This window comes from Mobula birostris, chromosome 12, assembly GCF_030028105.1.
Source record: "Mobula birostris isolate sMobBir1 chromosome 12, sMobBir1.hap1, whole genome shotgun sequence".
NCBI classification, from domain to species: Eukaryota; Metazoa; Chordata; class Chondrichthyes; order Myliobatiformes; family Myliobatidae; genus Mobula; species Mobula birostris.
In genome coordinates this window covers 114,123,939-114,146,736 of record NC_092381.1, presented here as the reverse complement: position 1 = coordinate 114,146,736, position 22,798 = coordinate 114,123,939, and the positions used below count along the sequence as shown (strand labels likewise).

General features: G+C 43.6%; 1 protein-coding gene across 1 annotated transcript in view; it reads left to right on the top strand.

The window, feature by feature from the left end:
• The window catches only part of LOC140206211 (NF-kappa-B inhibitor alpha-like), a 54,103-nt gene extending 31,521 nt beyond the window's left edge, over positions 1-22,582 (top strand). The window contains exon 6 of the mRNA XM_072274523.1: positions 18,149-22,582. Within this exon, the coding sequence (XP_072130624.1) occupies positions 18,149-18,184 (36 nt within the window). The 3' untranslated portion in view covers positions 18,185-22,582. The remainder of the gene's footprint in view (positions 1-18,148) is intronic.
• The last annotated feature ends 216 nt before the right edge of the window (positions 22,583-22,798 follow it).

Below are 22,798 nucleotides of genomic sequence, written 5' to 3'. Positions count from 1 at the left end.
AGATGCTGCCTGGCCTGCTGCGTTCACCAGCAACTTTGATAAACTTGGGTTGCTTTTCTCTGGAGTACTGGAGGCTGAGGGGAGATCTGATGTTTACAAGGTTATGAGAGGCATAGATAGAGTGGACAGAGAGAGTATCTGTTTCTCAGGGATGAAATGTATAATACCAGAGGGCTTGCATTGAAGGTGAGAGGGGGTAGGTTCAAAGGGGATGTGAAGAGCAAGTTTTTCCACTTGGAGTCATGGATGCCTGGAATGCACTGCCTGGTATGGTGATAGAAGCTAATAAGAGGCTTTGAAGAGATGTTTGGGTAGGAAGATGGAGGGATATGGATATGGTGTAGGTAGTAGGGATTAGTGTTTGGTGGTTTTTAATTTGGTTTTTAGCTGGTTTGGTATAACATTGAGGACCAAATGGCCTGTTTCTGTGCTGTACTGTTCTATGTTCTAACTTGCCTCTTGCTCTCGCAATGAATTCCAGGTGGTGTTTGTCTAAAACAGACCCTCTGGTTATGTGTCTAGTTCAGTGTGTCCTTTGGTGACTGACTCTCCTGAAAGTAAGCCAAGCTGCAAAGTTCTGTAGTCCAGCGGTGCCGAGGAGGTTCACCGTGTTGATTCCAGAGATGAGGGGGTGAGACCGTGAGGAGAGATCGAGTCCCCTGGAACTGTACTCACTGGAATTCAGAAGAATGAGAGGAGATCTTACAGAAACATATAAAATTAAGAAAGGGATACATAAGTTAGAGGCAGAAGAGTTGTTTCCACCGGTAGGTGAGACTAGAAATAGGGGACAGATCCTCAAGATTCGGGGGAGTAAATTTAAGATGGAGATGAGGAGGAACTGCTTTTCCCAAAGAGTGGTGAATCTGTGGAATTCTCTGTCCAGTCAAGCAGTGGAGGCTAGCTCGGTAAATATATTTAAGACACGGTTAGATAGATCTTTGCATAGTGGGGGAATTAGGAGTTATGGGGAAAAGGCAGGTAGGTGGAGACAAGTCCATGGTCTTATTGAATGGCGAAACAGGCTCAATGGGCCAGATGGCTTGCCTCTGCTCCTATTTCTTATGTTCTTATATTACTAGACTTGCACCAGTCACCCTCTGCTGTGAAGTTTGCTGATCGACTTTGCTTTCAGAAATGTTTTCATTTTAAAATTCTTAACTCTTACTAACAAATGCTTCTCGATTGTCTTCATTCAGTGGCCAGTATTGGGACTGCTACTTTTCACATTGTTTGTCAGTGATTTAGATAGTGGAATTGATGGCTTTGTGGTAAAGTTTGCAGATGATACAAAGATAGGTGGAGGGGTAGATAGTGCTGAGGAAGCAGTGTGATTGCAGCAGGACTTAGACAAATTGAAAGAATGGGCAAAAAAGTGGCAGATGAAGTATAGTGTTGGGAAATGTATGATAATGTATTTTGGTAAAAGGAACAATAATACTGACCGTCATATAAATGTGGAGAAATTTCAAACATCAGAGGTGCAAAGGGACTTGGGAGTCCTCATGCAAGACTTACCAGAAGGTTGATTCACAGGTTGAGTCTGTGGTAAAGAAGACAAACACAACATTGGCACTTAATTTCAAGAGGAATAGAATATAAAAACAAGGAGGTGATGCTGAAGCTTTATAAGACACTAGTTAGGCCACACTTGGAGTATTGTCAACAGTTTTGGCCCCCTTGTCTCAGACAGGATGTATTATCGTTGGAGAGAGTCCAGAGGAGATTCACGAGCATGATTCTGGGAATGAAGGGGTTAACATAAGAGTGTTTGGCAACTTTGGGCCTGTACTTAATGGAATTTAGAAGGAATCGTGGTGCTCTCATTGCAACCTACCGAATGCTGAAAGGACTAGATAAGGTGGATATGGAGAGGATGTTCCTTCTGGTGGGGGTTTCCAAAACTGAGGGGGTAACAAATGGCAGAGTGAAGTTGATGGGCTGATTGGCCTAATTCTGCTCGTATATCTTATGGTCTTCATTATTTTAATTTTCTATGACCCTATACTTCCCCCAGGTCTCCAGTTGTAGTCCATACCTGTGATTTTCCTGTTTATGCTCTTTCAGCTGGCTAATCCTATTTAGATTTTCCTTCAGGTGAATCTCAATTTACTTTTTTTTTGCTAATATCTGATAGTCATAGAAAGGTACAGCACAGAAACAGGCCCTTTGACCCATCTAGTCCGCATCAAACTATTTAAACTACCAAGTTCCATCAACCTGTACTAATATGGCTTCAAATAAGATTCATGGCATGGTAGCATTGTGGTTAGCACAACACTTTACAGTATAAGCGACACGGGTTCACTTCCCTCCGCTACCTGCAAGGAGTTGGTATGTTCTCCCCATGACCGCGTAGGTTTCCTCTGGGTGCTACAGTTTCCTCCCATAGTCCAAAGACGTACAGTTGGTAGATTAATTGGTCTTTGTAAATTGTCCCATGATTAGGCTAAGATTGGGTGGCATGGCTCAAAGGGCCAGAAGGGCCTATTCCAAGCTGCATCCCAATAAATAAATAAGTACATTTTTGCTTAAAATTACTCTATGTAAGCATCTTGGAACATTTTTCCACAATAGAGGATCTCTATCTGAACTCAAGTTTCTCCATCAAAATTCTCCTTAACTTGAAAGACCAGTTTCATTTTGGTGTCTTCAATTACAAGTTTGTCAAAGCATGCAATCATCTGGTTAGGGTTCAAAGGGGCAGTTCAAATTTAATGCCTTGCTTGTATGCTACAGTATGTATCTTAACAATGGGATGTAACCTCAACCAGCTTTTAATGGTGAAAATTCAACTGGTGGGATGACAAAAAAAGTGAATTCCATTAGCCACCATGGAATAAGAAGTTAAAAAAGGCTATAATCAGTTAATTGAGAGAGATTGCAGGAGGTGATGCTAATTAGTAATAAGTAGAAGGGTGCAATGAAATGGAACATGTTAACTTGTTAATGAGGATATGTATACATATCATTCACTTTTGTATTTAAAAAAAAAATTAGTGAGGGAAGTCTTAAAGGGTGTATCTTTGCTGGTGTTAACATTTTCCTGTTTATTACTTGCGTACTGTCCATTACGCCACTGGTGTTTAAGGCAGCAGTGATGGTTTTCTTCATTGCTGTTTCCTTAACAATTTTTTTTCTACCAGTCAAGGTTGTTAGCCCTGAGTTGAACCTGGTGGACCAATGGACTACTCTTAGTCTGGGCCCTACCCTTTGACCTGTTTGGCATGGGTGACCCTACCAAGGGCCAAAGCATAAAGGCCCTGACTGCAGCCAACATAGCTCTCAGGGTCATTGAGGCACACAAGCCACCTAACCCTACAACAAGGTTGTGGTCCTCCCGGAGACCTGTTGTGTTAACTTTGCTCCAAATGCTGCAAGGAGGATTCGTTCCAATACTGAAGGTGAGGGGACTTAGCCTCAACTGTTATACATCCTCACTTTATCCCTCTGAGGAAGCCAGACACTGTTCCAGTGTAAGCATTTACTGAATGATTTGGGAACCTGGGCGGCTGTTGACCTAGTTGTTCTTCCTCTTGGGCCCTTAGCTCCCAGTGGCACGTAAACCATTGTCCAAAGTCAATAGTTAGTATGTTTGGAGTTCACCAATATTTCTGTCATCCGTTGTATACAGCTTCACCAGCTCCCTGTTTGCCAGCCTAACCCATTCCACCTCTCACGATGGCGGACATAGGTTTGGACTTTGGCCTTGTTCGCTTCATGCTTAAGGTGCTGGTTATGTGTTGCTCTGCCCTTCAGAGCTGGCAAACTCCAGATTTTGTTGCAGTAAATGCTGATGCAGTGCTCTTGGCTAGGATGACCAAATAGTTCCCTCAAAGTGAATCACCCTGAGATCCAGCAACATCCTGCTAAAAAGAGTATACACACAGCTGGTGAGAAAATTAGCTTGAGCTTGAACTTGTGCAGTCAGATGGATGAACGTTACTCATCTCCAAGCAAGAATGGTCTTTAGAGAGTACTATAACACTGAGTGAGCCAGCAGTTAACCTTTATGGCAGGGGTTCTCAACCTACGGTACACGGATCCTTCAGCTAATGGTGAAGGTTGGGAGCCCCGGTCTATGGGTAATTTGCATTTCATCCCAAAAACTGGATGTGGCCATTACTTCAACTGCTGATGGGTCTATCACAGCTGGGGCTGCAGGGAACAATAATGACGACATGGTAGCATAGTGGTTAGCACAAAGCTTTACAGTACAGGCGACCTGGGTTCATTTCCACTTGCTGCCTGTAAAGAGTCTGTATGTTCTCATGATCACATGGGTTTCCTCCCACAGTCCAAAGATATACCGGTTGGTAGGTTAATTAATCACTGTAAATTGTACTGTACTTAGTTGTAGGATTAAATGGGCGGATTATGGGACATGGTTCAAGGGGCCGGAAGGGCCTGTTCTGCACTGCATCTCAATCAATCGATAAAGAAACAAGGAAAGAATTTTTTAAATTATATAATTACTCTGGAGGACAGGGAAAGATATTTCAGATACTTACCAGATTTCATTGTGGCATTTGACCTGATACTGTCAAGGTGTTGCCTCATGATATCAGCTGTTTAGTATCTAATTTGACACATTTTTAATCTGGTCTCTCTCTCCTTCCCTCTCACCCACCCACTGCACCCCCCCTTAAACTGTGAGGATTTTGTGATGATTATGCCCTTCAAGTTGTGTACCCCACTGCTGAAATTCCTGCTTCATGCATTTCTTTGAAGCCGAGTTATGACCCTACTTCAGTAATGAGAATGAAATTACACATGGGCTATCTGACTACATTTTACATAACTGCTCTGCTGTCATGCATAACGATTGTCAGCTTGGTTAGGTTGAAGCCGGTCACGTTTTAGTTCAGTGTGTTTACTTGCTATGATTAGCTCCTCATTTGCAATTGTTGGGATGAAGAACTGTGAAAATGACCCTTTTTAAAAAAAAAACCTGTGCAACAGCATGCACTCGAGACCATTATGCACACATTTAGCACACGCAAGCCAGAGAACTGACCAAGGTGTTTGCGTATATCAAGCAGTTGCTAGGCACTTATAATCTGTCAGGAGTTTATAGTTCCTCTTTCTGTTCAACAGCAAATCTTGTTGACAAATCATTAAAATTAGTTGATTGTCTCATCAGTTTCTTCCATGTCCATGTTTACAATCAGCTGGTGGTATTGTTCTGGCAAGCCAATAAAAATTTGAGGGAAGCATTGTAAGCATCTGCATTAGTTGTTGAGTTGGCCATAGGTCGAAGAAGGCTTTTGGAATGCGTGCTTTTATTAGCCGAGGCATTGAGTTCAAAAGACAGGAGGTTATGTTGCAACTTTATAGAACTCTGGTTAGGCCATGTCTGGAGTACTGCGTACAGTTCTGGTGCCTCACTATAGGAATGATGATGAGACTTTGGAGAAGGTGCAGAAGAGGTTTACAAGAATGCAGCTTGGCTATCACAAGAGGCAGGATAAACTTGGGTTGCTTTCTCTAAAGCGGTGGAGGTTGAGGAGAGATCTGAGAGTTTTGTAAGACTATGAGAGGCATAGATAGAGTGAACAAGGGAGTATCTGTTTCTCAGGGTTCAAATGTCTAGTACCAGAGAGCATGCATTGAAGGTGAGGATGGGGGGTGGGTAGGTTCAAGACAATAAGATATAGGAGCAGAATTAGGCCATTTGGTCCATTGAGTCTCCTCCACCATTTTATCATGGCTGATCCAGTTTTCCTCTTAGTCCCAATCTCCTGTCTTAGACCATAAGACTATATGTCTAGGAGCAGAATTAGGCCATTCAGCCCATCAGGTTTACTGTGCCATTTCATCATGGCTGACCCTGGATCCCATTCAGCCCCATACACCTGCCTTCACACCATATTCTTTGAAGCCCAGACTGGTCAGGAATATTATCAACTTCCTCTTTGAATATATCCACAGATTTAGCCACCACCTCAGTCTGTGGCAGAGCATTCCAAAGATTCACCGCACTTTGGCTAAAAAAAAGAAATTCCTCTTTACTTCTGTTCTGAAAGGTGACCCTGAGTTTTGAAGCTGTGCCCTCTATTTCTGGATTCCCCCTCTCCACATGCACCTTGTCTAGTTCTTTCACCATTCGGTATGTTTCAGTGAGATCCCCACATATTCTTTTAAATTCCAGTGAGTACAGGCCCAAAGGTGCCAGATACTCCTCATATGTTAACCCCTTTATTTCCGGAATCATCCCTGTGAGCCTCCCCTGGGATCAAAGCTATTGACGATGTTCCTCATATGCCTGTGCCTTCTCCCCATATCCCTCATACCTTGACCTGTCAAGAAGCTATCAATCTCTGCCTTAAATATGCATAAAGACTTTGCCTCCACAGCTGCCTGTGGCAAAGAATTTCACAGATTCACCACTCCTTGGCTAAAGAAATTCCTCATCTCTATTCTAAAAGGATGCCCTCTATTCTGAAGCTGTGTCTCTCCCATCATAGGAAACATCCTCAACACATTGACTCTATCGAAGCTTTTCACCATTTGATAGGTTTCAATGAGCTCATTTTTCTGAAGTCCAGTGAATATAGGCCCAGAGCCATCAAATGCTCTTCATATGAGAAGCCACTTCAATCCTGGAATCATTTTCATGAACCTCCTTTGAATCTTCTCCAGTTTCAGCACATCCTTTTTGAGATAAAGGGCCCAGAACTGCTCTCAGTGCTTCCAAGTGAGGCCTCACCAGTGCTTTATTACATCCTGGCTGCTATGTTCTAATCCTCTTGAAATGAATCAACACACACAAAATGCTGGAGGAATTCAGAAGGCCAGGCGGCATCTATGGAAGAATATAGTCGAAGTTTCGGACTGAGACCCAAAGAGTCCTGCCAAAGGGTCTTGGCCTGAATTGTCGACTGTGCTCTTTTCCATAGACACTGCCTGTCCTGCTGTGTTTCTCCAGCAGTTTGTGTGTGTTGCTTGGATTTCCAGCATTTGCAGATTTGCTTTTTAAAATGAATGCTAACATTGCATTTGCCTTTCTCACCACACTCAATCGGCAAGTTAACATAGAACGTAGAAAACTACAGCACGCTACAGACCCTCAGCCCACAATGTTGTGCCAACCTACTCTAGAAACTGCCTGGAATTTCCCTACTACATAGCCCTCTATTTTTCTCAGCTCCACGTACCTGTCCAAGAGACTCTTTAAGGATCCTATTGTATCCGCTTACACCACTTCCGCCGGCAGTGCATTCCGCACATCCACCACTCTCTGTGTGGAAAAACTTACCCCTGACATCCCCTGGGTACCTATTTCCAAGCACCTTAAAACTATGCCCTCTCATGTTAGCCATTTCAGCCCTGTGAAAAAGCCTCTGGCTATCCACACGATCAATGCCTCTCATCATCTTATACACTTCTATCAGATCACCTCTCATCCTCCGTCGCTCCAAGGAGAAAAGGCCAAGTTCACTCAACCTATTCTCATAAGGTATGCCCTCCAATCCAGGCAACATCCTTGTAAATCTCCTCTGCACTTTCTCTATAGCATCCACATCCTTCCTGTCGTGAGGTGACCAGAACTGAACACAGTACTCCAAGTGGGGTCTGACCAAGGTCTTGTTTAGCTGTAATATTACCTCATGGCTCTTGACCGCAATCCCATGGTTGATGAAGGCCAACACACCATACTCCTCCTCAGCAACACTGTCGACATACACAGCAGCTTTGAGTGTCCAGTGTACATGGACCCCAAGATCTCTCAGATCCTTCACACTACCAAGAGTCTTACCATTAATATTATATTCTGTCTTCAAATTTGACCTACCAAAATGAACCACTTCACACTTAATCTGGGTTGAAGTCCATCTGCCACTTTTTTTCAATATACAAAATATCTTTATTACAAATTCAGTGCTATATGTACAAACCAGTGATTAACACAATTACTAGACTACAAATAGACAATACACATTAAACTAAAATGTTTCCATCTCTGTCAATGATGGTAATAGCCCCCACACCCCCCTGCAGAGCCCAACGGTCCTGGAACGCCTCTATGGTCGCCGTGGACAGTGCATGTTCCTTCTCAATATTTACCCGAGTACAAATGTACCCCCTGGACATTGCTAGGCAGTCTGCCCGGGCAGATCCTCCGGCCACCTGTTTTAAAGACCCACAGATGGCTGGTTTCGCCAGTCACAGGAGCAAGTTGACAAGGACATCCTCAACCCTCTATGCCTCCCTCCTTACTGGATGCCCCACATCCTCATCCCTCCATGCCCCCCTCCTTACTGGATGCCCCACATCCTCATCCCTCCATACTGGATGACTGTATATAAATAGGGTGGGGCTAAAATGCAACCAGAAGGCGAGAAGCAGTCCACGCACTTACGCAAAAAGGGGCTGCAGCCTCACACACTCCATGTACATGTGGTACACGGTCTCCTCCAGCCCACAGAAGTGACATGCGGCTGGGAGATCCGTGTACAAAGTAAAGAACTTATTGCAAGGCTCCACCCTATGCAGCAGCCTCCACCCCAGATCCCCCAGATGCATGGGAAGAACCCCCTCATAAAGGAACTTTCATTGGGGACCTCCCTTACCTCCAGATGGAAAGACACACCGACTGCCATGGCATGTCGGGACGGTAGACAAGGGCTAGGCTGTGGAGCAGCAGCCCATACCTCCGACTTGCATTCCCTGAATGGGATTGTGGGTGCCCAAGAGAGATGGTTCAAGTTGTGTGGACCCAGCTCTCGGATAAGATTGCGTGGCCTGGGTCCGACTAGCAGCTCAGCCTGTGTTGTTCCACAGACCTGAGCTGCACCGACATCCATTGAGGCAGGGCAAGGGTCATAGAAGCATAGAAAACCTACAACACAATACAGGCCTTTTGGTCCTCAAAGCTGTACTGTACATGTCCTTACCTTAGAAATTACCTAGGTTGCCCATAGCCTACTATTTTTCTGAGCTCCAGGAGTCTCCTAAAAGACCCTACCCTATACGCCTTCACCACCGTTGCCGGCAACCCATTTCACGCACTCACCACTCTCTGCATTTTAAAAAAAGAACAACTTACCCCTGATGTCTCCTTTGTACCTACTTCCAAGAACCTTAGAACTGTGTCCTCTTGTGTTAGCCATTTCAGCCCTGGGGAAAAAACCTCTGACTATCGACAATATCAATGCCTCTCATCATCTTGTACCTCTGTCAGGTCACTTCTCATCCTCCATCGCTCCAAGGAGAAAAGACTGAGTTCACTTAACATATTCTCATAAGGCCTGCTCCCCAAACCAGGCAACATCGTTGTAAATCTCCTCTGCACCCTTTCTATGGTTTCCACATCCTTCCTGTAGTGAGGCAACCAGAACTGAGCAGAGTACTCCAAGTGGGGTCTGACCAGGGTCCTATATAGCTGCAACATTACCTCTCGGCTCCTAAATTCAATTCCATGATTGATGAAGGCCAGTACACCGTATGCCTTCTTAACTACAGCATGAACCTGCGCAGCTGCTTTGAATGTCCTATGGACTCGGATCCCAAGCTCCTTCTGATCCTCCATACTGCCAAGACTCTTACCATTAATGCTATATTATGCCATCATATTTGACCTACCAAAATGAACCACCTCTCACTTCTCTGGGTTGAACTCCATCTGCCACTTCTCAGCCCAGTTTTGCATCCTATCAATGTCCCACTGTAACCTCTGACAGCCCTGCACACTATCCACAACACCTCCAACCTTTGTGTCATCAGCAAATTTGCTAACCTATTCCTCCACTTCTTTATCCAATTCATTTATAAAAATCACGAAGAGTAAGGGTCCCAGAACAGATCCCTGAGGCACACCACTGGTCACCGACCTCCATGCAGGATATGTCCTGTCTACAACCACTGTTTGTGGATCCAGAACTGGCTTGTCCACAGAAGACAAAGCAATGTCCCCTTGTATCCCATGCCTCCTTACTTTCTCAGTAAGCCTTGCATAGGGTACGTTGTCAAATGCCTTGCTGAAATCCATATACACTGCATCTACTGCTCTACCTTCATCAATGTGTTTAGTCACATCCTCAAAAAATTCAGTCGGGCTCGAAAGACACAATTTGCCTTTGACAAAGCCATGCTGACTATTCCTGATCATATTATACCTCTCCAAATGTTCATAAATCCTGCCTCTCAGGATCTTCTCCATCAACTTACCAACCACTGAAGTAAGACTCACTGGTGTATAATTTCCTGGGCTATCTCTACTCCCTTTCTTGAATAAGGGAACTACTTCCGCAACCCTCCAATCCTCCAGAACCTCTCCCGTCCCCAATGATGATGTAAAGATCATCGCCAGAGGCTAGCAATCTCCTCCCTCGCCTCCCACAGTGGCCTGGGGTACATCTCATCCAGTCCCAGCGACTTATCCAACTTGATCCTTTCCAAAAGCTCCAGCACATCCTCTTTCTTAATATCTACATGCTCAAGCTTTTCGATCCGCTGTAAGTCATTCCTACAATCGCCAAGATCCTTCTCCATAGTGAATACTGAAGCAAGGTATTCATTAAGTACCTCTGCTATCTTCTCTTGTTCCATATACATTTTTCCACTGTTACACTTGATTGGTCCTATTCTCTCATGTCTTATCCTCTCATGTCTTATCCTCTTGTTCTTCAAATACTTGTAGAATGTCTTGGGGTTTTCCTTAATTTAATCCTGTCCTCCACGGCCTTCTCATGGCCCCTTCTGGCTCTCCCAATTTCATCCTTAAGCTCCTTCCTGCTAGCCTTAGAGATCTAGAAGATTATATCATTACCTGGTTTTTTTGAACCTTTCATAAGCTCTTCTTTTGACTAGATTTACAACAGTCTTTGTACACTACGGTTCCTATACCCTGCCATCCTTTCCCTGTCTCATTGGAACGTACCTATGCAGAACTCCACGCAAGTATCCCCTGAACATTTGCCACATTTCTTCTGTACATTTCCCTGAGAACATCTGTTCCCAATTTATGCTTCCAAGTTCCTGCCTGATAGCCTCATACTTCCCCTAACTTCAATTAAATGCTTTCCTAACTTGTCTGTTCCTATCCCTCTCCAATGCTGAGGTAAAGGAATTAGAATTGTGATCACTATCTCCAAAATACTCTCCCACTGAGAGATCTGGCACCTGACCAGGTTCATTTCCCAATACCAGATCAAGTACAGCCTCTCCTCTTGTAGGCTTATCTACATATTAGACCATAACACAAAGGAGCAGAAGTCGGCCATTCAGCCCATCGAGTCTGCTCCACCATTTTATCATGAGCTGATCCATTCTCCCATTTAGTCCCACTCCCCTGCCTTCTCACCATAACCTTTGATGCCCTGGCTACTCAGATACCTATCAATCTCTGCCTTAAATACACCCAATGACTTGGCCTCCACTGCTGCCCGTGGCAACAAATTCCATAGATTCACCACCCTCTGACTAAAAAAATTTCTTCGCATTTCTGTTCTGAATGAGCGCCCTTCAATCCTTAAGTCATGCCCTCTCGTACTAGACTCCCCCATCATAGGAAACAACTTTACCACATCCACTCTGTCCATGCCTTTCAACATTCGAAATGTTTCTATGAGGTCTCCCCTCATTCTTCTAAACTCCAAGGAATACAGTCCAAGAGCAGACAAACGTTCCTCATATGTTAACCCTCTCATTCCCAGAATCATTCTAATGAACCTTCTCTGTACCCTCTCCAACGTCAGCACATCCCTTCTTAAATAAGGAGACCAAAACTGCCCACAATACTCCAAGTGAGATCTCACCAGCGCCTTATAGAGCCTCAACATCACATCCCTGCTCCTATACTCTACTCCTCTAGAAATGAATGCCAACATTGCATTCGCCTTCTTCACTACTGACTCAACCTGGAGGTTAACCTTAAGGGTATCCTGTACGAGGACTCCCAAGTCCCGTTGCATCTCAGAACTTTGAATTCTTTCCCCATTTAAATAATAGTCTGCCTGTTTATTTCTTCTGCCAAAGTGCATAACCATACACTTTCCAACATTGTATTTCATTTGCCACTTCTTTGCCCATTCTTCCAATCTATCCAAGTCTCTCTGCAGGCTCTCCGTTTCCTCAGCACTACCGACCCCTCCACCTATCTTCGTATCGTCAGCAAACTTAGCCACAAAGCCATCTATTCCATAATCCAAATCGTTAATGTACAATGTAAAAAGAAGCGGCCCCAACATGGACCCCGTGGAACACCACTGGTAACTGGCAGCCAACCACAATAGGATCCCTTTATTCCCACTCTCTGTTTCCTGCCAATCAGCCAATGCTCTATCCACGTATGTAACTTCCCCGTAATTCCATTGGCTCTTACCTTGTTAAGTAGCCTCATGTGTGGCACCTTGTCAAAGGCCTTCTGAAAATCCAAACTTACAACATCCACTGCATCTTCCTTGTCTAGCCTACTTGTAATTTCCTCAAAAAATTGTAATAGGTTTGTCAGGCAGGATTTTCCTTTAAGGAATCCACGCTGAGTTCTGCCTATCTTGTCATATGCCTCCAGGTACTCTGTAACCTCATCCTTGACAATGGACTCCAACAACTTCCCAACCTTCGATGTCAAGCTAACAGGTCTATAATTTCCTTTTTGCTTCCTTGCCCCCTTCTTAAATAGCGGAGTGACATTTGCAATCTTCCAGTCCTCCGGAACCATGCCAGAATCTATCGACTTTTGAAAGATCATCGCTAATGCCTCTGCAATCTCCACAGCTACTTCCCTCAGAACACGAGGGTGCATTCCATCTGGTCCGGGAGATTTATCTACCTTTAGACTATTCAGCTTCCTGAGTACTTTCTCTGTCGTAATTGTGACTGCGCACACTTCTCTTCCCTGCCACCCTTGAGTGTCCGTTATACTGCTGATGTCTTCCTCAGTGAAGACTGATGCAAAATACTCGTTCAGTTCCTCCGCAATCTCCTTATCTCCCATTACAATTTCTCCAGCATCATTTTCTATCGGTCCTATATCTACTCTCACCTGTCTTTTACTCTTTATATACTTGAAAAAGCTTTTAGTATCCTCTTTGATATTATTTGCCAGCTTCCTTTCATAGTTCATCTTTTCCCTCTCAATGACTTTCTTAGTTTCCTTTTGTAAGGTTTTAAAAACTTCCCAATCCTTTGTCTTCCCACTAATTTTTGCTTCCTTGTATGCCCTCTCCTTTGCTTTAACTTTGGGTTTGACTTCTCTTGTCAACCACGGTTGCATCCTTTTTCCATTCGAAAGTTTCTTCTCTTTTGGAATATACCTGTCTTGCACCTTCCTCACTTCTCGCATAAACTCCAGCCACTGCTGCTCTGCTGTCTTTCCCGCCAGTGTCTTCTTCCAGTCAACTTTGGCCAGTTCCTCTCTCATGCCACTGTAATTTCCTTTACTCCACTGAAATACCGACACATCAGATTTCGGCTTCTCTTTTTCAAATTTCACAGTGAACTCAATCATGTTATGATCACTGCCTCCTAAGGGTTCCTTCACCTCAATCTCTCTAGTCACCTCCGGTTCATTACACAATACCCAATCCAGTACAGCCGATCCCCTAGTGGACTCAACAACAAGCTGTTCTAAAAAGCCATCTCGCAGGCATTCTACAAATTCTCTCTCTTGAGATCCAGTGCCGACCTGATTTTCCCAATCCATTCGCATGTTAAAATCCCCCACAATTATCATAACACTGCCCTTCTGACAAGCCTTTTCTATTTCCTGTTGTAATTTGTAGTCCACGTCCCTACAGCTGTTTGGAGGCCTATAAATAACTGCCATCAGGGTCCTTTTACCCCGCGATTTCTTAGCTCAACCCATAAAGATTCTGCACCTTCAGATCCTATACCACTTCTTTCTAATGATTTAATATCATTTCTTACCAATAAAGCCTCGCCTCCCCCTCTGCCTACCTTCCTATCCTTCCGATACACCGTGTATCCTTGGACGTTCGGCTCCCAGAGACATGCATCCTTTAACCACATCTCAGTGATGGCCACAATATCATACCTGCCAATCTGTAGCTGTATGACAAGATCATCCACCTTATTCCTTATGCTGCGTGCATTTAAGTATAACACCTTAAGACCAGTATTTGGTACTTTTCACTTTGATTCCGCTGCAACTCATCCCAATGGCTACAAATTTGCCCCATCACCTACCTGTCTTTCCTGACATCTTTACTGCTCACTGTCTTAGATTTATTTCTGTTTTCCCCCTTCCTCCGCTCTATCATTCCGGTTCCCACCCCCGTGCCAAATTAGTTTAAATCCTCCCTAACAGCTCTATTAAACTTCCCCGCCAGGATATTGGTCCCCTTCGGGTTCAGGTGTAACCTGTCCATTTTGAACAGGTCATACTTCCCCCAGAAGAGATCCCAATTATCCAAGAATCTGAAGCCCTGCCCCCTGCACCAGTCTCTCAGCCATGCATTCATCTGCCTGATCCAACTATTCTTGCCCTCGCTAGCACGTGGCACAGGTAGCAATCCCGAGATTACTACCCTGGAGATCCTGCTTCTCAGCTTCCTTCCTAACTCCCAGAAATCTCTCTTCAGGACCACCTCCTTTGTCGTATCTATGTCATTGGTACCAACATGTACCTCTGGCTGTTCTCCTTCCCACTTCAGGATATCGTGGATGTGATCAGAAACATCCCGGACCCTGGCACCTGGAAGGCAAACTGCCATCTGTGCTTTCTTGCGTCCATGTAATTGCCTGTCTGACCCCTTAACTATAGAGTCCCCTATCACTGCTGCCATCCTCTTCCTTTCCCTACCCTTCTGAGCCACAGGGCCAGACTCTGTGCCAGAGGCGCGACCACTGTTGCTTCCCCCAGGTAGGCTGTCTCTCCTTCCTACCCTCCCCAAACAGTACTCAAGCAGGAGTACTTATTGTTAAGGGGACAGCCACAGGGGTGCTCTCTAGCATCTGATTCCTGCCCTTCCATCTCCTGACTGTTACCCAGTTATCCGTCTCCCCAGACCCCGGTGTGACTACCTGCCTATAGCTCCTCTCTATCACCTCCTCACTCTCCCTGACCAGATGAAGGTCATCGAGCTGCATCTCCAGTTCCCTAACCCGGTCCCTGAGGAGCTGTAGCTTGATGTACCTGGCAGAGATGTGGCTGGCTGGGAGTCTCCTGCACTTCCCACATCTGACACCAATTCTGGATGCACAAAGCAAGACCTCCTTGGATCCCATGCCTTACTTTCTGAATGAGCCTTGCATGGGTTTCCTTATCAAATTCCGTACTAAAATCCATATGCACTACATCCAGTGGTCCTACCTTCATCAATGTGTTTTGTTACATCCTCAAAGAATTCAGTCAGGCTTGTAAGGTAAGACCTGTCCTTGACAAAGCCATGCTGACTATCCCTAATCAGATTGTGTCTCTCCAAATGCTCACATATCCTGCCTCTCAGGATCTTCAACAACTTGCCCACCACTGAAGTAAGACTCACTGGTCTATAATTTCCTGGGTTATCTCTACTCCCTTTCTTGAACAAGGGAACAATATTTGCAACCCTCCAATCCTCCGATACGTCTCTGTCCCTGTTGATGACACAAAGATCATCGCTAGAAGCTCAGCAATCTCATCCCTCACTTCCCACAGTAGTCTGGGGTATATCTCATTGGGTCCCGATGACTTATCTCACTTAATGCTTTTCATTAATTACTCTAAATTGTCTCATAATTATGATCCAGGATAGCATCATAGCAAACCTTTTCTGCATCAACCCCCGAGCCTCCACATCCTCCCCATGTGGCTGAACAAAGGTTTTATTCAGCGGCTACATGACCTCCTGACTCGATGACTTATCTCACAATGCTTTTTTCTTCTTCTTGACTAGATTTTCTACATCCTTTGTACACTGTGGTTCTTTAACCCTCCCATCCTTTCCCTGCCTCAATGGAATATACCTATCCAGAACTCCATGCAAATGTCCCCGAACTTTTGCCATATTTCTGCCATGCATTTCCCTGAGAACATCTCCCAATTTATGCTTCAATCCTGCCTAATAGCATCACATTTCCCCCTACACCAATTAAATGTTTTCTCAAATTGTCTGCTCCTATCCCTCTCCAGCGCTATGGTGAAGGAGATAGAGTTGTGTTCACTACATCCAAAATGCTCTCCCACCAAGAGATCAGACACCTGACCAGGTTCATTCCCCAACACCAGATCAAGTACAGCTTCTCCTGTAGTTGTCTTATCTACATATTGCGTTAGGAGAGCCTTCTAGGGAATCCTGCACAAGGTCTCCCAAGTCCCTTTGCACCTCAGTTTTTTTTTGTGTTTTTTTAGAAAATAGTCTACCCTTTCTTTTCTTCTACTAAGTGCATAACCATTCACTTCAGACCCTGCCCAAGTCCATCTGTAGCCTCGCTACTTCCTCAAAACTACCTCACCCTTCACCTGTCTTCGTATTGTTTGCAAACTTTACAACAAAGCCATCAATTCCATCATCCAAATAATGACATATAATATAAAAAGAATCGGTCCCAACACAGACCCCTGTGGAATAGCACTAGTCACCAGCAGCCAGCAAGAAAAGGCCCCTTTTATACCCACACTTTGCCTCCTGCCAATCAGCCTCTGCTTTGTCCATGCTGGAATCTTCCTTGTAATACCATGGGCTCATAGTTTGTTAAGCACCTTGTCAAAGGCCTTCTGAAAATCCAAGTATACAACATCATTCAGTTCTCCTTTGTCTACCTTGCTTGATATTTCTTCAAAGAATTTCAACAAATTTGTCAGGCAATATTTTCCCTTGAGAAAACCATGCTGACTACAGTCTATTTTATCATGTGCCACCAAGTACCCTGAAACCTCATCTTTAATAATCGACTCCCATCTTCCCAACTACTGAGGTCAGACTAACTGCCCTATAGTTTTCTACCTTCTGCCGCTCTCCCTTCTTGAAGAGTGATGTGATATCAAGGGTGATGGGTAAGTTTTTTACTCAGTGGTGGATGCCTGGTATGGTGCTGGAGGCAAACACATTAGAGGCTTTTAAGGGACGTTTGGATAGGCACACGGATAAAAGGAAGATGATGAAGGGTCATGGTGTAGGTAGGAGAGTTTAGTGTTTGGGTGTTTTTGATTTGCTTTTGAGCTGGTTCAGCACAACATTACGGGCCAAATGGCCTGTCCTCTTCTATGTTCTAACAAAGTACCAACTTCGAGCAACCACTAAGGTCTAATGGGCAGGTCAGCAAGCTCTCCCTGTGTACAGTGGGTGATTAGCACGTGGCGCTCTTGTGCTGAGCATTACATTAGGAAGGACCAAAACTTTCCTCGGGCAAACCTTATAGATGACGCTGAACGAGTAACATTAAAAGTTATGGACAGCGATTGAACTGAGTGCTGCAAATGTAGAGGTTTTGTAAAATACATTTGTTACGAGGAAGCAGATTCACAGATTTGAGAAGTGAGACAGAAGACACTGATTAAGAATAAGCACATTAATCATTATGTATTGACATACAGTACAGAGTAGGCCTGTTTGGCCTTTCGAGTCACACCACCTAGACCAATTTAACCCCAGCCTAATTATGAGACAATTTAGAGTAATTAACCTACCAAACTCTGGACTGTGTGAGGAAACCAGAGCACCCGGAGAAAACCCATGTAGTCACGGAGAGTGTACAAGCTCCTTACAGGCAGTGGCGGGAATTGAACCTGGATCGCCTGTACTATAAAACGTTGTGCTGACCATGCCACCCCAATTTATTTACAGACAGGTAAACATTTTGCCAGACATCTAAGTCACCCTGAGTTGCACAAGTTTAGGATACCTGAGCATTCAGTAACACCTCAAACTCAACAGCTACCTCATTGTCTCCTCACATTACACAACTACAAAACCAAACATTCAATAAACAGATACTTTGCTAAGAGTGCATCTGGAGCACAATTTCCCAATGACAAGTGCCTGGAGACAAAGGAAGACCCCTGAGGTGCCTGAAACCGGACATGGGTGCTGTGGCACACAAGGTAACCAATGGGAAAGAGCTGCTGCACACTTCAAATGGGCCAGTCGATGACCGGCATGATGAAAGCGGCTTTCCACCGACAAGTAAACTAACCCCTCACGTTACAAAATTTTCCAAGTGTTCTGTTCTATTAATTTTTTTTTTGTTTTTTTGCTTTTAGGGAGAGTATGATGACTTTGTGGTGCACGGATATTAATGGAAGATCAGAAAACCCTGCAGTGTCATATTTAAAGATTAAAACTAGCATTAAAGTGGTTCAGCCCGACTGCTGTGAAGAACCTTTAGTCCCTTTTTAATTGTTGTGTAACTTTTGCATTGAAGCAATATCTTGCATTTGGAGTAGTTTTTATATCCTTGTGTTTGCAAGTATGGATATGTGGTTTGAATGTATCTGGCTGTTTTCCTTTGAAAAGGATGATAGCAAAATGTCAAGCAGTTGATGCAGAGAGCAGACTGTGGAGTTTGGCAGCATGGAGATGTGTTCTGAGGTGAAAGGCAGACTTGGGCAAGCAGACCTTAGTCTTGATTGCTTAACCTGAATGATGGGGGAATGGAGTTACATGGATGGGTTTGGGGTTGCAGTGAAGCAGAGAGGCTGTATGTGAGAAGGAAGGGTAAAGTTGATGTTTTTAAAATGTGCTGCTGCTCCCAGTGTTTTGCTCAGTGGCGTTACCACCTTTCAGTCGAGGCTTCATCAACAGCGTTCTCAACCGGAGCAACAGAAGTGAATCTGACGCTAAGTTTTGAAGAAGTGACCCTGTATTTCCGCTTTGCCACACCTGCCTCCTTGGCGCCAAATGAAGAACAGTTTGTGTATGTGGACTTGTGCAAACTTGTCAATTTTGTTACTGTGTGAATGCTGACTGAGTTTTCTTTTTGCTACAGGAACTTCCCAGCAATAGTTTACCAAACGTGCAGGAAATTAGAGTCAGCATTTAAGAATTTAGGATACAATGTGTTTGAATGTGCTGTAGCAGCTTCTGTAACTCAGTGCGATTGGATTCCTCCCTCTTGGTCAGATAAAGATAATAGAGTCTTGTATGTCACTGCATATTTAGAGACTACTGATAGATGTAGAATCAGCTCATTCACAATGTTTAGGGAAAGCAGTTACAACTCAGTAATTCAAAATACTCTCATTTTTCCTTTTACCTTTCCCTTGGCTGGAATATGCAAGCATATGTTATGAGGTTAACATAGTCTTCGTTAGCTCAGGACAAGGAAGAAACTGAATTAAAAAAAAATTGTAAATCAAAAATGAGTTTCCTCATTTCATAAAAATAGGAAGTCCATATGTTAAGGCATATATAATTTTTGATATTTAAAGAAGTCTTATAGCCTAAATAGTTTGGCTGCCTTAGTTACATTGGTGTGTTTGGTGAGACTCCTTTTGAAAGCCCGGAACTGTAAGGGGTGGGGGATGTCCTGGCTGCTGCTTCCCCCACTCCCCTTCCCTTGGACGTTTCACACGTTGTAAACACTTCCCTTTTGGAGAGCCGCAATTAGTGACAGTTATGTCCTTGAACGCTGTTCATTCTTTGCCCTTCATCGAAGGCTTGAGTTTGTGGTTATCCCTTTTAATAACCGTAGGCTGTGATTTAGAAATCCCTCCTAAAGCTAGTCTGTTACTGCTAGGAGTGTTATCATGAAAACGTGTTTAAAAAGATAGGTTTCCAGTCAGATCTTTTTTATTTGCCTCCAGTCTGGAGTGAGAAGCGATCAGAAGGTCGAAATGCAAGCCTGTTTCACCATTCAGTGAGGTCAAAATTGACCCTTAGCTACCTATGCCCGTCTCTATAAATCTGCAGACTCAAATTTGCAATTAAGAATTGACGCCTAACATCATTCATCCTTTGCTAAAACAGTTCCAAACTCTCAGCGCCCTGTGCACTAAGGATTATATTCTAACCTCAATCCAAAAGCTTGTTTCTAATTTTGAGATGATCTCCAAGTAGGAAACTGGAGATCAGATAATGCTTCAGAAGAGAGACTTCAGGTCAGTGACTTTGAGGCAGTATCTGATGCTGTGTAATCTGTTCTTGACAGAGGACTGTGCAGAAGTCTTTGGGGTGTGTGTGTGTATATATATATATATATATATATACACGTGTGTGTGTGTGTGTATACACATACATACACACGCACACACTCTTCTACAAATTGGTCTAAATTTATTACAATTATTAAACACAGAATAATTACATAATTACTCACCCCCTGCAGGTCAGTATTTAGTAAAAGCACCTTTGGCAGCAATTGTAGCCTTGAATCTGTGTGGATAGGTTTCTATCAGCTTTGTGCATCTGGACACTGCTATTTTTTCCCCGTTCTTCTCCACAGGAGCATAGAAAACCTACTGCTCGAGCTCTGTCAGATTGGTTGGGGATCATGAGTGAACAGCCCTTTTCAAGTCCAGCCACGAATTCTCAATTGGATTGAGGTCAGAACTCTGACCTGGCCATTCCAGGGCATTAACTTTTTTGTTTTAAAACCATTCCTGTGTAGCTTTGGCATAATGTTTGGGGTCATTGTCTTGCTGGAAAACAAATCTCCCAAGGTGACTGCATCAGGATTTCCCTGTATTTTACTGCATTCATTTTACCCTCTACCCTCACAAGCCTTCCAGGGCCTGCTGCAGAGAAGCATCCTTACAGAATGATGCGGCTATTATGGTAGGGATGGTGTGTTTCTGATGAGGTGTGGTATTTACGCTAAATGTAGCATATAGTCTGATGGCCAAAATGCTCAATTTTGGTTTCATCAGATCATAGAGCTGCTTTCCAGTTGACTTCAGAGTCTCCCACATGACTTCTGGCAAACTTTAGCCGAGATTTCATGTGAGTTTTTTTCAACAATGGCTTTCTCTTTGCCACTCTCTCATAAAGCTGTGACTGGTGAAGCACCCGGGCAACAGTTGTTGTATGCGCAGTCTCTCCCATCTCAGCCACTGAAGCTTGTAACTCCTCCAGAGCTATCATGGCTCTCCCTCACTAGTCCCCTTGCATGGTCATTGGGTTTTTGAGGGTGGTCTGCTCTCAGCAGGTTTACAGCTGTGCCATATTCATTCCATTTGTTGATAATTCACTTAACTGCACTCAAGGAATATTCAGTGACTTGGAAATTTTTTCATATCCATATCCATCTCCTGACTTGTGCTTTCCAATAACCTTTTTGTGGAGTTGCTTGGGAGTGTTCTTTTGTCATCTTGGTGTAGTTTTTGCCAGGATACTGACTCACCAGCAGTTGGACCTTCCAGATACAGGTGTATTTTTACTACAATCGAAACACCTGGACTGCACACAGGTTTATATATAGCTAGGACACTTTAATCCAATTGGCTGCATCAGTGATGATTCAGTTTGTCATATTAAAGAGGGTGAATACTTGCACAATCAATTATTTTGTATTTTATATTTGTAATTAATTTGGATCACTTTGTAGTGATCTGTTTTCACTTTGACGTAAAATACTTTTTCTGTGTAGAAAAAAAAGCGCCAGATTAAATCCTTTGTGATTCAGTGTTGTAAAACAATAAAACATGACAACTTCCAAGGGGGTTGAAACTTAAATCCAATTACCCCATTACTGGAAATTCCAAGACAATATCCTGGTTTGTGTAGTGTCTCCCCTTAACATTAAGGATCCTAGTTTCATTCCTGAACTTCCACCAGGACAAACATGTCCTACTGAAGCTAAGAAGCGATTCTTCCATTGCTTTTATCTCCTGTACACCAAAGCCTCTGCCTTGCTCTCATCTAAGCATAATTGCTAAGAGCATTTCTATTGGATTTAGTCATTTTAGCTTGTAATGAAGTTTAGCATATCCTCCGGCAGGAGTTGGAAGCGAAGATTCAGCTGACTGATGTGCCCCAGCTTAAGCTTCAGACTGAAAGTAGTTATTAGGTGTGTGTGTGTGGGGGGGGTGGAAACACAATTCACATTCCCAGTAGAACAAATAAGATCCAACCAGTTCAGCAGCTTTACTTGTAGAATTCACTGGAACCTAAGTGGAGTCATGCCAAGGTAGTGATGTACACATTTGATCACACAATAGCATGCACTTTTCTTTCAAATTCAGTGAGTAATTTTTCATTATGCATTTCTTTCTGGATTTGAGATACATATGTGGAACGGAACCATGCTTATAAACGTCACTGGTAGTTGCAAATTCTGACCTGTGGGATATGCTGAAGTATGTCAACATTTTCTTTTAGTCGATGTGAATAGTTTTACTAGTGACTCGTCCTTAAAGAGACTACAAAGGTGGGGTAATTTTGTTCCTATTTTGTAGTTTTATTTCATAGTTTACCCCGTTTGCATGTGCACAGAATGTTCCGTTCAGTGAAGCTGATCCACAAGTGTGGTGAGAGCACATTTTGCCTAATGTTGTTGAGGTTGAGTAGTGTTTGGTGTACAGCCATGCCTTTGTGTTAGGAGTTTGACTTGTACTTTAATTGTGTCTTATTTCCCAGCTTCACTGTAACCACACACCAGGACTGAACTAGTGTGTTGCTTGCCTTAGAGACAGATGTAACCACTTAGGATATTGAGCACTTTTTTTTTAAAGAACTGACAAATAAATGTTGCAAATATTGTGGGCTGTCTTAGTACTGTTGAGTACAGTCTTTGGTTTCAAGGTTGTTGTCATTTGTCAATACACTTGTTACTTCAGATCTGACACAGCGTTTAAAACATTGCATGAAGAATGCATAAAACACTAAATATAAATACATATTGATTTTATGTGCATAAAGTGACACTAGGGACAGGAGTATCTTTTCATAAGGTGACTGAATAAAGTGTAGTGGGG